Source organism: Pyxicephalus adspersus, chromosome 7, assembly GCF_032062135.1.
Source record: "Pyxicephalus adspersus chromosome 7, UCB_Pads_2.0, whole genome shotgun sequence".
Classification (NCBI taxonomy): domain Eukaryota; kingdom Metazoa; phylum Chordata; class Amphibia; order Anura; family Pyxicephalidae; genus Pyxicephalus; species Pyxicephalus adspersus.
This window is the reverse complement of record NC_092864.1, coordinates 9,834,978-9,847,373: the sequence shown is the minus strand read 5'-3', so window position 1 is coordinate 9,847,373 and position 12,396 is coordinate 9,834,978. Positions and strand designations below refer to the sequence as shown.

General features: G+C 39.5%; 1 protein-coding gene across 1 annotated transcript in view; it reads left to right on the top strand.

The window, feature by feature from the left end:
- The window catches only part of RGS11 (regulator of G protein signaling 11), a gene marked incomplete in the record, with an annotated part of 67,100 nt that extends 55,023 nt beyond the window's left edge, over positions 1-12,077 (top strand). Inside the window, 2 exon segments of the mRNA XM_072417420.1 lie at positions 4,372-4,529; positions 8,648-12,077. Of these exon segments, the coding sequence (XP_072273521.1) occupies positions 4,372-4,529; positions 8,648-8,765 (276 nt within the window).
- Positions 12,078-12,396: the final 319 nt, after the last annotated feature.

Sequence of the window (12,396 nt, the reverse complement as noted above, 5' to 3'; positions counted from 1 at the left end):
TCCTTTGATGGCTAGCAGGGCTGAGTCCCAGGGAACTTGCTTCCGTGCGTTCGCTGTCCTTCCCATTGCCCTAGGTAGTTATAAATTGAACCGCCGTATATTTTTTTTCACACAACTCAGTTTTATCTTTGAGAGAGTTTCTCTTTAATGGACAGAACTAATCACCTCCTTCTTCTGCCTCTCCTCACTTCATGGATTCAGCATTCTAAAAGATTAATATCGGTGCTTTCAGAATTCAATTACCACTGGAATAGAGATCTCAGTCAATTATCTGGTTGCAATTTTTTTTCCGTATGAATATTGTATAAAAATTGCTCCATTTGCAAATTCTGTGTCAGGCTGCCTTCTCTTGTGTGACAAATCCGTGCCCTTGTCACCTTGTAACACCGAATGACAAATTTGCACAATTAAAATAGTAATTCAGACACAATACTCTGATATAAAAGATTAAATATGTGGGTTTTACAGATGACTGGAAAACATTATTATGCCGCAGTCATTTTGTGACAGCTTGTGTGTTTTTTAAAATTATTTGCTGGCTCCATGGACAGCAATAAACTAGATTTGCCCCATTTGTGATGTCATGTGACTTTGTGCTGTGCCATATGCCCCACCCTTCCCAAGGAGTGAAGACCAGTGATTCACCTCTGCAGCCCATGCCTATATATATGACCAGTCACATTGCTACCCTTCATTATGACATCATCAAGCCTCTGTCTTCAGGAACCAATGAGGATGGATAGCTAATGAGGTCTGTGTCAAAAGGTAGCAATGTGGACCCACAAAGAAGGCCCCACCATGCTGCTTCCCAAAAGTAACAAATCCAAGCAAACAGTGAGGATTAGCAAGGGGGGAGGGGGGGGGAGTGGGATTTAAAGTTTACTAGGTAGGGGATCCATTGACAGTACATCTTGAAAGTGAACAAGTCATGGTTGCGTGTATGCAAGAATCAGAATATTTCACCCAAACATCTATTGTTGTAAAGGTTTATTTGACAGGTTTATATTTGAATCCTTGTGTATCTTTACATTTCAAAATTTTAGGAAATTCGAATAATTGGAGGGCTATATTAACCGTGCTATGTACTCTGGGAAGCATCATAATGGGGTATGAGGTCTCTTGACTTTTAAGCTGTAGGCAGATTGAGAATACTGTGGGGAGAGTGTAGTTTCATACATTACCACTAAATATTCATGTATAAGCCTAAAATTAGCTGCCTTTTAATATTTTCCTTGTTCTCTGCATGCCTATGGCTGCCTAAATTGGAGATGAGAATAGGAATGATGGTAACTCTGTCTTAGTAAACCTGAACCTCACATTCACCTGGAAGCCTACATTGCTGGTACTTGCCAATCTCAGTTTAGTAGTCCTTTGAAATATCTAATAATTATGGGGGTGGGCAGTGGCAGGTGTAGCAAACAGTGGGCAGACAAGTCTTGAAGCCCCCCCCCCCATAAAACTGACTTTGGACCACTTGTGGCTCGGGAGGGTCCGGGGCCTTCATGCACTTGCACAATTTGCATCTGCCTGTCTGCCCCTGGGGGGTGGAGGGATATAGTCTATTTCACTATATCCCACCTACAGGCAAACACAGTGGCACATTGGGCTTCTTAGTGCTGTGTAAGCCTTGAGGATATCTATTTAGAGCTCTGATTTGGGAGGGAAACATAAGCAAAAAGGGAATTGGGCAATCAAGGGAACCTGTTATTTTAAAATCCAAAAATCTAAACAGACAGGTCCACTTTATATGAAAAAACAAGGCTTTCTATAAATAACAAAAAAAACTACAAAAAATGTTCAAAAACCTAAAAAAACAAAAATAACATAACAATTGCAAAGTCTGCACTTACTTGTAGCTCTACTGCCATCTGCTGGAAATCCATTTAATATCCTCTTTTTTTCCATGAATTTTAGTCTTAGATTACCCAGTAACATGATTCCGTTGTTTAGATATTTATAAGAGCGGATTATCCGCTGTCCGGGTCATTGACAGAAATCCTTTCCCTGTTTGGTTTTTTTAGCCTCTGCTACGGAAATCATTCCCAGGCCATTATAGTCCCCAGAATTGATTCTTCCAACAATTAACAGTCTCCGGGGAATTTGGCAGGCTGGCTTGTTCTGGAGAGACTGTTCATGTTCCCATATTCAGTGACGACGCATTAATGCCAGAATCAAGAAAATTAAACTCCTGCAGCTAATCAGGGCCAGTTTGTCCTTTGCTGTGTTTATACAGAAACAGAAGTGTTTGCTTTCTAAAAAGCAGTCGGGTGAAGAAATATTGCCAATTTGTGTTTTTTTTGCATCAAAATTTATTATGTAGGTTAGCTGTTTATGTAAACCCTTGGCTGTCATTTTTTTTATGTGTGGGACATTTTGACATTACCAAAGAGTTCTACAGACCAGATATTGCAACCTTAGCAGTTGGCTCCGCATAGCGCTCTGCCCAGCGCTGCCATGTGCAAGTGAAGTGAAATAACTCTTTAAGTATTAAAGGGCCATCAGAAAAGATGATACAATTATTTTCTAAAGGCATTTTTAATTTTGCATTCTTTCAGCTCTTATGTGCTTCTAAAATTTCCAATATGTCTATGACCAGCCAGCTATGTAAACTGCGTTGTGGGATCCCAGCCATTAGTCTTAGCCATTCCCAGCCTCCTGATATAAACATTTTTGGTCTTAGGACAGACCCCTGCTGGGGAAAGACTGGTGACAAAAATAACTTCCTTTGGAGACACAAGCACAGAATCTGAACTTTACAAGGCCTCTCTGTATCGCAGTAATGGCTGTAAATATTTATCTTTGGATGAAAAAGTCATAAGGAAGGATCTGAACTCTACCATTCGCCCAGTGGCAAATGCAGCCAACAGTGGGCCCCTGTGCAAAACTGACTAATCGGGCCCCTGTGCAAAACTGACCAGTGGGGCCCCTGTGCAGAACTTTCACCCCCCCCCCCAACACCCCATCATGGTAAGCAACAAAGCCAAAGCCTGCAAACTGGAAGAAGAGGTGCGCAGAGAATTTATAAACCTGCACAAAGTGGGGGAGCAGGCAGAAGAAGGGTGGGCAGGCAGACATAGGACCATGCAGACTGCTGTGGGGGCCCCTGCTGGCTGAGGAGTGTCCAGGGCCCTTGTGCAGTGGCACACTGCAATGTCTGCCCCTGGATCCGCCTAAAGGGAAAGCTGTTCAGGAAATGACCCAGTTCCTTACTAGATGATGTCTCCATGATTTCCCATTTCTAAGGGCCAATGCCAACATGTACTATTTCTATTTTTTATATTTTTAGCAAGTTTAGAGATGGCAAACTTGTAAATTCAGTCTGTTATCTCTATCTTCAGTTGCAATTTGCTTTAAATATTCCCAGCAATCCAGAGGTTCTTGGGGTTCAGAGTAACTAGGTTTCCTTTCCTTTGCCCAATACATTCTTCATTTTATTTGCTGCCTGAGAACTCCCATCTGTCTTAGCTGTGGCTCTGCCATGAAAAAAAGTTAATTCTAGATAAAGTCCCATGATGACAGATTTACTCCTAGGACCCTACAGAAGTAATTCCTCTACAACCCAACTGGTATTCCCATTTTCATGGGGGTTGTAAACTGTACAATGTGTTTAATTAGTTTGATAAAAAAATCCAACAAAAATCTATTTAAAACCAGGGCATTCCCAATCAATTTTTTAAACCTTGATTAGGAATGATAATTATTTGTTGGATTGAGGTGGCTTCAGTGCGAGTGCAGTTCAATAGGGAGCACTTCCATACAACTGGCAGTCAATGGCTGAGCTCCTCGCCATTTTCAATAATAACACGGCTCCGCTGGTTGTTTTAGTAGATGGCCAAGAGAGCCTTTTGTGCTCCCATTGATTTACATTGGAATGTTGGATGAGCTGGTTGATGGGGGGTTGTACCCAGGCAAACGGATGACAGCAGGAAAATAATGATTGTGCGCCCATCAAACCAGTGTATTTTTACCAACTTCTTTGTGAGCACATCTCCGCAACTGTACCTTGGGTCATAGTAATGGTACTGTCCCATCTGATGGGTGACCCCATCTTCTTCCCAAAACAAAAATCACACCATCCCATGTTCTTCCTTCCGATAAGCCGGTTACCTATGACATACAACAGAGACTGACTGGCTATGACCATTGATATAAAGGTGACAGACTGATACTCCAAACTGGAACTTTGGACCTCATATCGTGCATATGAAACTGTCCTTGTTGCTGCTGGTACCCAAAAACATCCAAGTTGCCATTTTGTTAGATAGTAATCTTGTCTGGTTGATTTGGAGAACTCCGCCTGCATGTGTTTTATTTGCGTTATGTCTTCACCTTCATCATTGTCACCTATGTTTTCCTATTTCATTTGCACAGCTGTCCCCTCTAAGCAGTCCCCTGGCTAAGTTACCTGGAAATCTGTTGCCTGCTTGTCCCGAGGAACAACAATCCCTGCACGGTGCCTCCTCCTCCTCCTGCGCTCACCTGGAAGCTCCTTCCACCTTCCCACCTCCCTCCGCGAATGGCTCTGAGAGGTGTAATCTCAGTCACTTGTCTTCATTTTGTTACATAATATTGGCTTATATTGGGTTCAGATGCATCAGTTTCTGGCAGATAAATTAACAGAACCTTTTTGTTTTAGATTTGGATGAAGCTGGGAAAGGATAGGACCTTGGTGGGGTTTTTTCTTACCCTGGTGTTAGAGGGACAGAATGTGAGGTCAAAGCTCCCCAATGGGGTCAGAAATGAAAACCAAAACCTTTAGTCCCCGTTCACATCTATGTGACCAGGCATCCTTTTATTCATTTATTCTACCACATGATCCTATTCATTTGAATTGGCTGCCTATTGTGCAGCATTGTACAAAAAAACCTAAATGCACTTTTTATTTTCTAGCCGTATGGCATGTACAATGGACTGTACTTCATTGCAATGATGTAGGTCCAACTGCAAAGTCCATTACAAAGCCACTTAGAAATTTGGGACAAGAAAGGTGGGAGGTATCATCTGAGTCACTTTATTTCCCAATGACCAAAGAAATGTTCCTGCTTGGTATATGGAAATCCTGACAACGTAAGGTTTATTCTTCCCAACTCAACTTTTTTTTTTTAATGCCAAAAACTGACCTGTTGTGTTTTAACAAGAATGGGTTTCAATTTATTACCTCCTATATATATATATATATATATATATATATATATATTTATATTTATAAATGATATAATTTATATTATTTTGTTGTACTGTATTTGCTTAGAATAGATTTAAATCCAGATTAGCTATAATGCATGACAAAATCAAAGTGGTTTGCGGTCTGAACACTGCTCTTCTAGTACCGAAACCAGGATCTTCAAATTCCGACATTGTGCCTGTTTTATTAAAGCTCTTGAAGACTGGTGAATGTAGACTATCATCAGAGAACCTGAGTGATCCAGCAAACCTAGAGAAAGAGCATAGCCAGTTGGTGGAATGTTTGTAATTTCCAAAAAGTTGGTGTAATACCTACACATACGCAACATGTATGGCCAACTCCGTGGACACTGATGAGTTTGATGTGTCTCTTATATTATATTATTGTAGTGGTACAATTTTCCAGCACCGATTTAAGTCTTGGTCACCCAGTCACATGACCATAATGGTGGCATCAGTCCCTTGCAGCTAGATCAAGAGTTTTATCCCTTCTAACCTTTTGGCCAGATATCTACTTGGAGTCATCTTTTATGCAAAAACTTAAAAAATCAATTTTAGGTATAGTTGTTTTCGGTTTTTAATATATTTAAAGGCATTTACAATCACTGACCCATTTTCTTTCTGTTCCTGGTTTTAATAAACCTTTTTTGATATGAGCATGTAGACTATAAAGCACCTTTTCAAAGGAATACTTCACTTAATGCCAATGGAGAGATGTCTCATTTCACTCAGTGTTATTTATTATCACAGACCTTTTTGTACATTTTGCATTAAGCTCATCGCACCCCCCATCCTTTATCCCCACTTCTTGCGCTTTACTCCCATCTCTTTATAATAAAATCATTTCCGCCAACTGAGCATTTTACTATAGTGGAAAAAAATGAAAGCTGCAGGCCAGCTTTAGATTATTTAAAAACCATCTGTGATCTTCTTATACGTTACATAACATCTATTATCCATGGTAGACGGCAAGAGAGGGCTTGTGTTCAATCAGCATCATCCGTGGTGGCTTTGTTTAATATTGTTTGAAGAAGATAGTATTGTTTTACGTTAAAGAATGGTGAGATGTAACGATTTAAAGAATTCATGCTAAGATAATAGTGGCATAAAATCCTTGTAACAAAACATAACTATCTTCATTTTTTTTAAAAATACAATAACACAAAAACTGTAACAATATGCCCCATGTTATGACATGCCTGTGCTATACCATATAGCTTGAAGCAAAGGTTAGCTGACATATGGGCTCAGGGAACATTACCAGATTGTTGAGGAGCAAGTGGTGGCCTTTGGATTTCTGCACAATCACTCATCGCTATTCATTTTAATCAGACAAATGAATAGATGTCCAGACTCCAAGTATTGCACATTTATTCTTGGTTATTTACTGTGTCCTTTTAGTGCAGTGGGCTACTTACATATCTTATAGCTATTTGGTTGCCTGAGCTTGAGCCAATAAATTAGCACTGCCAACATCCCTAATTTTCAAGTACATAGACAAACGGATGTGTTCATGGGATTTTAAAGGCAGTTCAGTGCATATCACAAAGTGACTTAAATATAAAAATCAATCTTTTATTAAGTACAAATAGTATAAAAGAGGGGATAGGGAATTCCATAAAAATTCTCAGTACATAACACCAAACACATATCTATACCACTAAGATATTAAGATAATCCAACGCGTTTCGCAGAATTAATCAGCTTCATCAGGGATTATATATGTACAGAACCTCAATAAATAGAGTACACAGAAAGTGTACAGAGTGTGGGCATTTTTGGGTCCTATCTGTTGCAGCCGAGAAACAGACCCACCTCCCTGGACTTTTTTCTTGCTCTACTCATTTTGCTGAGCATCCCTCTATTTGATATAGAAGATCAAAACTTATACTTATTGGAAACATTATTGGTTCCGAGTTGAGTGTCTTTTTCTTTGCTGCTGGAGAAGGCTCTCCCGTTCCCTATGATTGCATCCTATGCCAGGTTCAGTTACACCCTACATTTTACACTTTGTGTACTTTATTCATTGAGGTTCTGTACATATTTATCCCTGATGAAGCAGATTAATTCTGCGAAACGCGCTGGATTATCAGAATTTACCATAATATCTCAATGGTATAGATATGTGTTTTAGTGTTATGTACTGAGCATTTTTATGGAATGCTCTTTTATACTATATGTACCTAATAAAAGATTGTTTTTTATATCTGAGTCACTTTGTGATATGCACTGAACTGTCTTTAAAGTCTGATGAACACATCCATTTGTCTATGTACCTACATACCTTACAAATACAAGGAATGGTCAGAACAAATCTGTGGCCAGGCTACAGTATCAAAAATAGTTCGAAAATAACTAACCAGGTTCTCAGGACTCCTATACAAACACTCCTGGATCAGTACTATATCTTATGAACCTTGAAGACTAGTTTCGTTGACATAAATACCATTCTTACTGCATAATGCAAAGATCAAGGGACATGCATTGCCAGGAAAGTGTACCTGAAACAGATGAACAGAGAATAACCAGGCTCTCAGCATTCCTGCACATACATTGTTGGTTCTGCCATTTGAGTCTGATTGACTAAACGACATGTCCATGCTATGTCCTAGAATTTATCCAAAGTTAAGGGGATATAGGCCGGTCAGATTACGTTATCAGATTGTTGAGTTAATGGTGGCTTTTGGGTTCCTACTTTAATCACTCATGGCTATTCATTTAAAAGATGAATACGTACCCAGGCACTCTGTATTTCTGCACAAAGATTCTTGGTTCTGTACTGTGTCTTTTGGATGCAATGGGCCACTTACATGCCTGTGCCTGAACAAATCTATGGCCTGGCTACAACATCAATAACTGTTCAACAATAACTAAGCAGGGTCCCAGGACTTCTGAATAAACACTAATGGATCTGCAATATGTCTTATGAACCTGGCAGACCTTAATTTGAGCATCTTGGACCCATTCTAAAACCATTATTATTATTATTATTATTATTATTATTATTAAACAGGATTTATATAGCGGCAACATATTACGCAGCGCTGTACATTAAATAGGGACACATAGCTATAACACTCTTTTAGGAAGGTGTTCCACAAGAATTTGAAGTGTTTGTGGGAATTGCTCCCCATTTAATAGAGCGCTGGTACCTGGCACAGGTCAGGTACAGTTGGAATGGGAAGACCCAACTCTTAATTGACATCCCAGTTTCTCACACAATCCTCCAGTTAGGTTGAGGTTCCACCACAATAAATACATCAGGCCATGTCTTTATAGAGCTGGCGTGGTACCATAGCTGTCCTGGAACAGAAAAGGGCCTCCACTAAACTGTACCACATGGTTGGATTTGGCAAATTCTCTAAACATCAATACTTTTGGCCATATAAGACATAAATTTAGGATGTACTGACAAATTTGTAGAACTTCTTATATTAATGCTTTCTTGTTTGTTTTAATGCAGGAATAAAATTCCCCTTGAATGCCAAATATACATCGTAGACAAAGCTTTCAATGCCCAAGAGGACAATCAGAAACCACAGGCGGACACAGAAAGCTTAGAATCTTCCACGGTGTTTTGACGGCAAGACATCTCTTTCCACCCCCTTTCTTGTCTACCACTGGGTCAGGTGCCTTTTACTGAGAAATTTGTGGGATTTAGGACATCAGGGGCTTTATTAATAAAAGCTCCAGTGAAGCAATGTGAAGTCAGTCAGATCCCAGATTTCCTTTATGCACCACAGGTTTGAAGATGCTGAAGCATATATTTGTTGGTTTGGGCAATATGACCAATAGTCTTCCTTTTCCCTAGTTTTTTTAAATATTCATAACCTGTGCCTCACAAAATGTTGGAAGAGTTCTTGGCATTCCTTCCCAGCCCATGTGCATTGTGAATGAAGACAAGTTCTAGCGTCTGGCAATGGTATAATATATGTTTGTGCTTGGATGTAACTTTGACACCATTACATATCTTATTTGGATTATTTACCCTAGATGGATTATTCCATAGTACATAGGTTTGTCTTGCCCGTACAGGCATAGACAGCCATGCTGAGGTTGTTATTCCAGATTACTGTGAAGATTTTCCAGTATTTTTAAAGTCAAGCCATGCAGTTACAAATCAGTAAAGGTGTCCATAAAAAAGTAATAAAAAATGAAAATATGGTATGGGTTTGTCATGCTAGCCTCCCCATCCGTTCTCTATTGTGTCCGGGCTCCCAGCTAGCCTGTCAGGAAGTGGCTCAGATGTTAGTTTTGATTTAGAGACCTGCCAAACTTCCCTGTTGTAATCGTCTGGTTAATGCAAAGGGTACGGTAATGGGGTCCATCTACCAGCCTTAGCATAGGTGCTGTCATTATCAGAAGAGCTTTCCTAGCAAATGCAGCCACCACACCAAAAGAACTCCCAAGTCTCCGGAGTTGTCAGAGAGTCACTTGGACAGTAGTGGCCATGGATGGCTGCAAAGTCTTTACTCATCGCAACAGAGCTGCTACCAAGGATGATTGCTGGAGCCCATTGCCATAACCTTTGCTGCGGTTAACTGCGAGTGAATAGTGTAAACTTAGGTTCTCTTTTTGATAATGAAAGACTTCTCTTATAGGACTAATATGTACCATTACAGCAGGAAAACTCAACAGTCTCTTTCAATCATTGCCAGCATATGAGTCCCTTCCTGCCGGGAGCCCTGATACAATGGAAGATAGTTGGAGAAGCCAGCAAATGTTCAAATCCAACACCCCTAGAAGTGTCAGATCCCTAAAAACTTTACATCCCTTGTAACTAAAATTGGAAACCACATATACAAAAAACAATTCTCTATTTAAATGTATTTTATTATAGAAAAAATCTGAAGCTGTAGTAGGGGTCTTTATATCCAAATCCCGGCAATCTTGTTTTTTTTAATTTTTTTATAAAGTATGGAGGGGATAGCACTTTGGCCAGGTCTTTATTGCTTTCATATGATAATTGTGAAGTATGATGGGACCTTTTTTTAACTTGTTCTCCATTGCTTTTAAATTATCTATACTATAGTTATTAAACTAGGAAGTCAAGAAAGCATGTCTTTGGATTATGGGAGGAAAGCCAAGCATGGTGAAGTTCTACAACCTTTATGTGGTTATGTGGTTAAGAACCAAAAAGTGCCAAGTACTAACCTACTCTAAAGGGAGAAATAAAACTCCTACGTGATAACCATGGCAGTCAGAAAGACAGATGAACCTAAATGGACCTAAAGGACTTTTAGAAATAAACTAGTAAATTAAATGGCCTTCTGCGCTTGATACAAAACTGAAATATCCATTTATGAGTCGAATGAGCCTTCTAGTGTGACTTGGTATTGGCTTCTCTCTAGCAGTCTCTATCCAGCTGAGCTTAGACCTTGAAAGAAAGAGGAGCACAAGGAGCCAATCAGCTGGTCTGCAATGCAATGAAGAGAGAACAAAGTGGGAAAGATGTGAGCTCATCAGTCAGCTTCTTCTCATTTTTACTGGGAGAAGGATATATGTTACTGTTATGTATATGTTACTGAACCACTGCAAAGAAACTTGCTGTGCAGCAGAACTATATACAATTAGCTGGACAGAAAGTCCTCCAGCAGATAAAACCCCTTTTCATGTCTTTAGCTCTCAGCCTGGAGTTCAGCTTTAAGTGATAGTGTCCATATTAAATCACATGAACCCAATCATATAATTACAATACTATACTATAGAATGGAACCTTTTGAGAATATGCCTGAAGGACAATTCTCCAGCATAGCCTATTCGTGTGAAATTTTATTGGTTAATGAGAAATTGTATTAAAGAATGGAAATGATTGCATGTCATGTGATACAAATGTCCTGGTATAGCGGGAGGGGAATTGTGCGCATTGTTTAGTAGACAGTATAATAAATGGCATGTAGCCTTGGTAGCAGAATTCTATTTATAAAGTAGCACTGCACATCTGTTTGTTGGCTTTTACCCATGGTGGTGGCAAGTAATGGAGTTTGCTGGGTAATTTTTCATATGATTAGGTTGCCCAATGCTCCACAGTGGTCCAAAAATCAAACCTGTATTATTTTCAAAGATGCAACACAACACATTATTGGAGCAACGCAAAGCAATCTGAAGGTACATTGCTATGCCTTTTAGAATAAATAGGACTGCATTACACAACATGTGGTATGTGCATTGCCCTGCAATGGTGAGATTGCATGCATTTTGCTCAAATTTATAATTATTGGAATGGGCCCTAGTTCATGTAGCATCATCAGTTCTTCAGCTGCAGTAAGGCAGGTTTGCCACTAGATGACACAACGACCCATGCACTAAAATTCACCCGATACCTGAAACACTGGGCTGTAAGTTTCCCCTAAATGATGATTAAACCCAAAAACCAAAATGTGATATATTGCAGCTTGGCAGAATTTACATGTGCTGGCTCCATTAGTTTTTTTTTTTTTTTTAATTTCTTTGCAGGAAAAGATTTGTTCATCTTTTGAGAAATCCATTGTCCTAACTTTCCGTACACTGATCGGACATCTCAACTTAAATTCCACATCATACCCCCAATCATAAATCCAATGCAACAAATGCATTTTACGCCTTTACTGATCACGATTTGCACTAATTACTGTTCACGTTATTACGTCCATGTAGTGACCAAAGTTATTGATGCGGCAATGCGCACAATGCTTTTACTGACACATCTGTGAAGCTCCAGAAAGCCCTGCGACCCTCATTACTGCCGAGGCAGTCTGGAATTTGTGTTTTGAAGTATGCACAGGTTTACAGTCTTGGGAAATAAATATAACTAAAATGTAATTATATTTATTGCATAGGATCGTGGTTGTTCTGTATATATTATTGTTATAATATTTATGTCACCAAGAATAAAGTTCTTTTTTGAAATAAAAGATGGTGTTGGCTTTTCTGTACATATCACGGAATGTCATTGATGAAAAAATGTTTCAATTGTAAAATAAAAGTTTTATACATTTGATACAATATAGGAAACGTGTTGATGAATATGCATCAACCAATATGAAATGAGGTTTAAAGCAAAATCAACCAAAAAAAAGGGTGAAGCCCCCTCTCCCTTCTATCTTTACTGCCACGGCAGTAAAGACAGAATGGGAGAGCAGAGCCTCCTGGCATACCCATATCACGCATCCCAGGAGGCCTCTGGCTGCTCCTTCTGGGCATGCTCGAGATTAGGCATGTGCCTATGCCTTG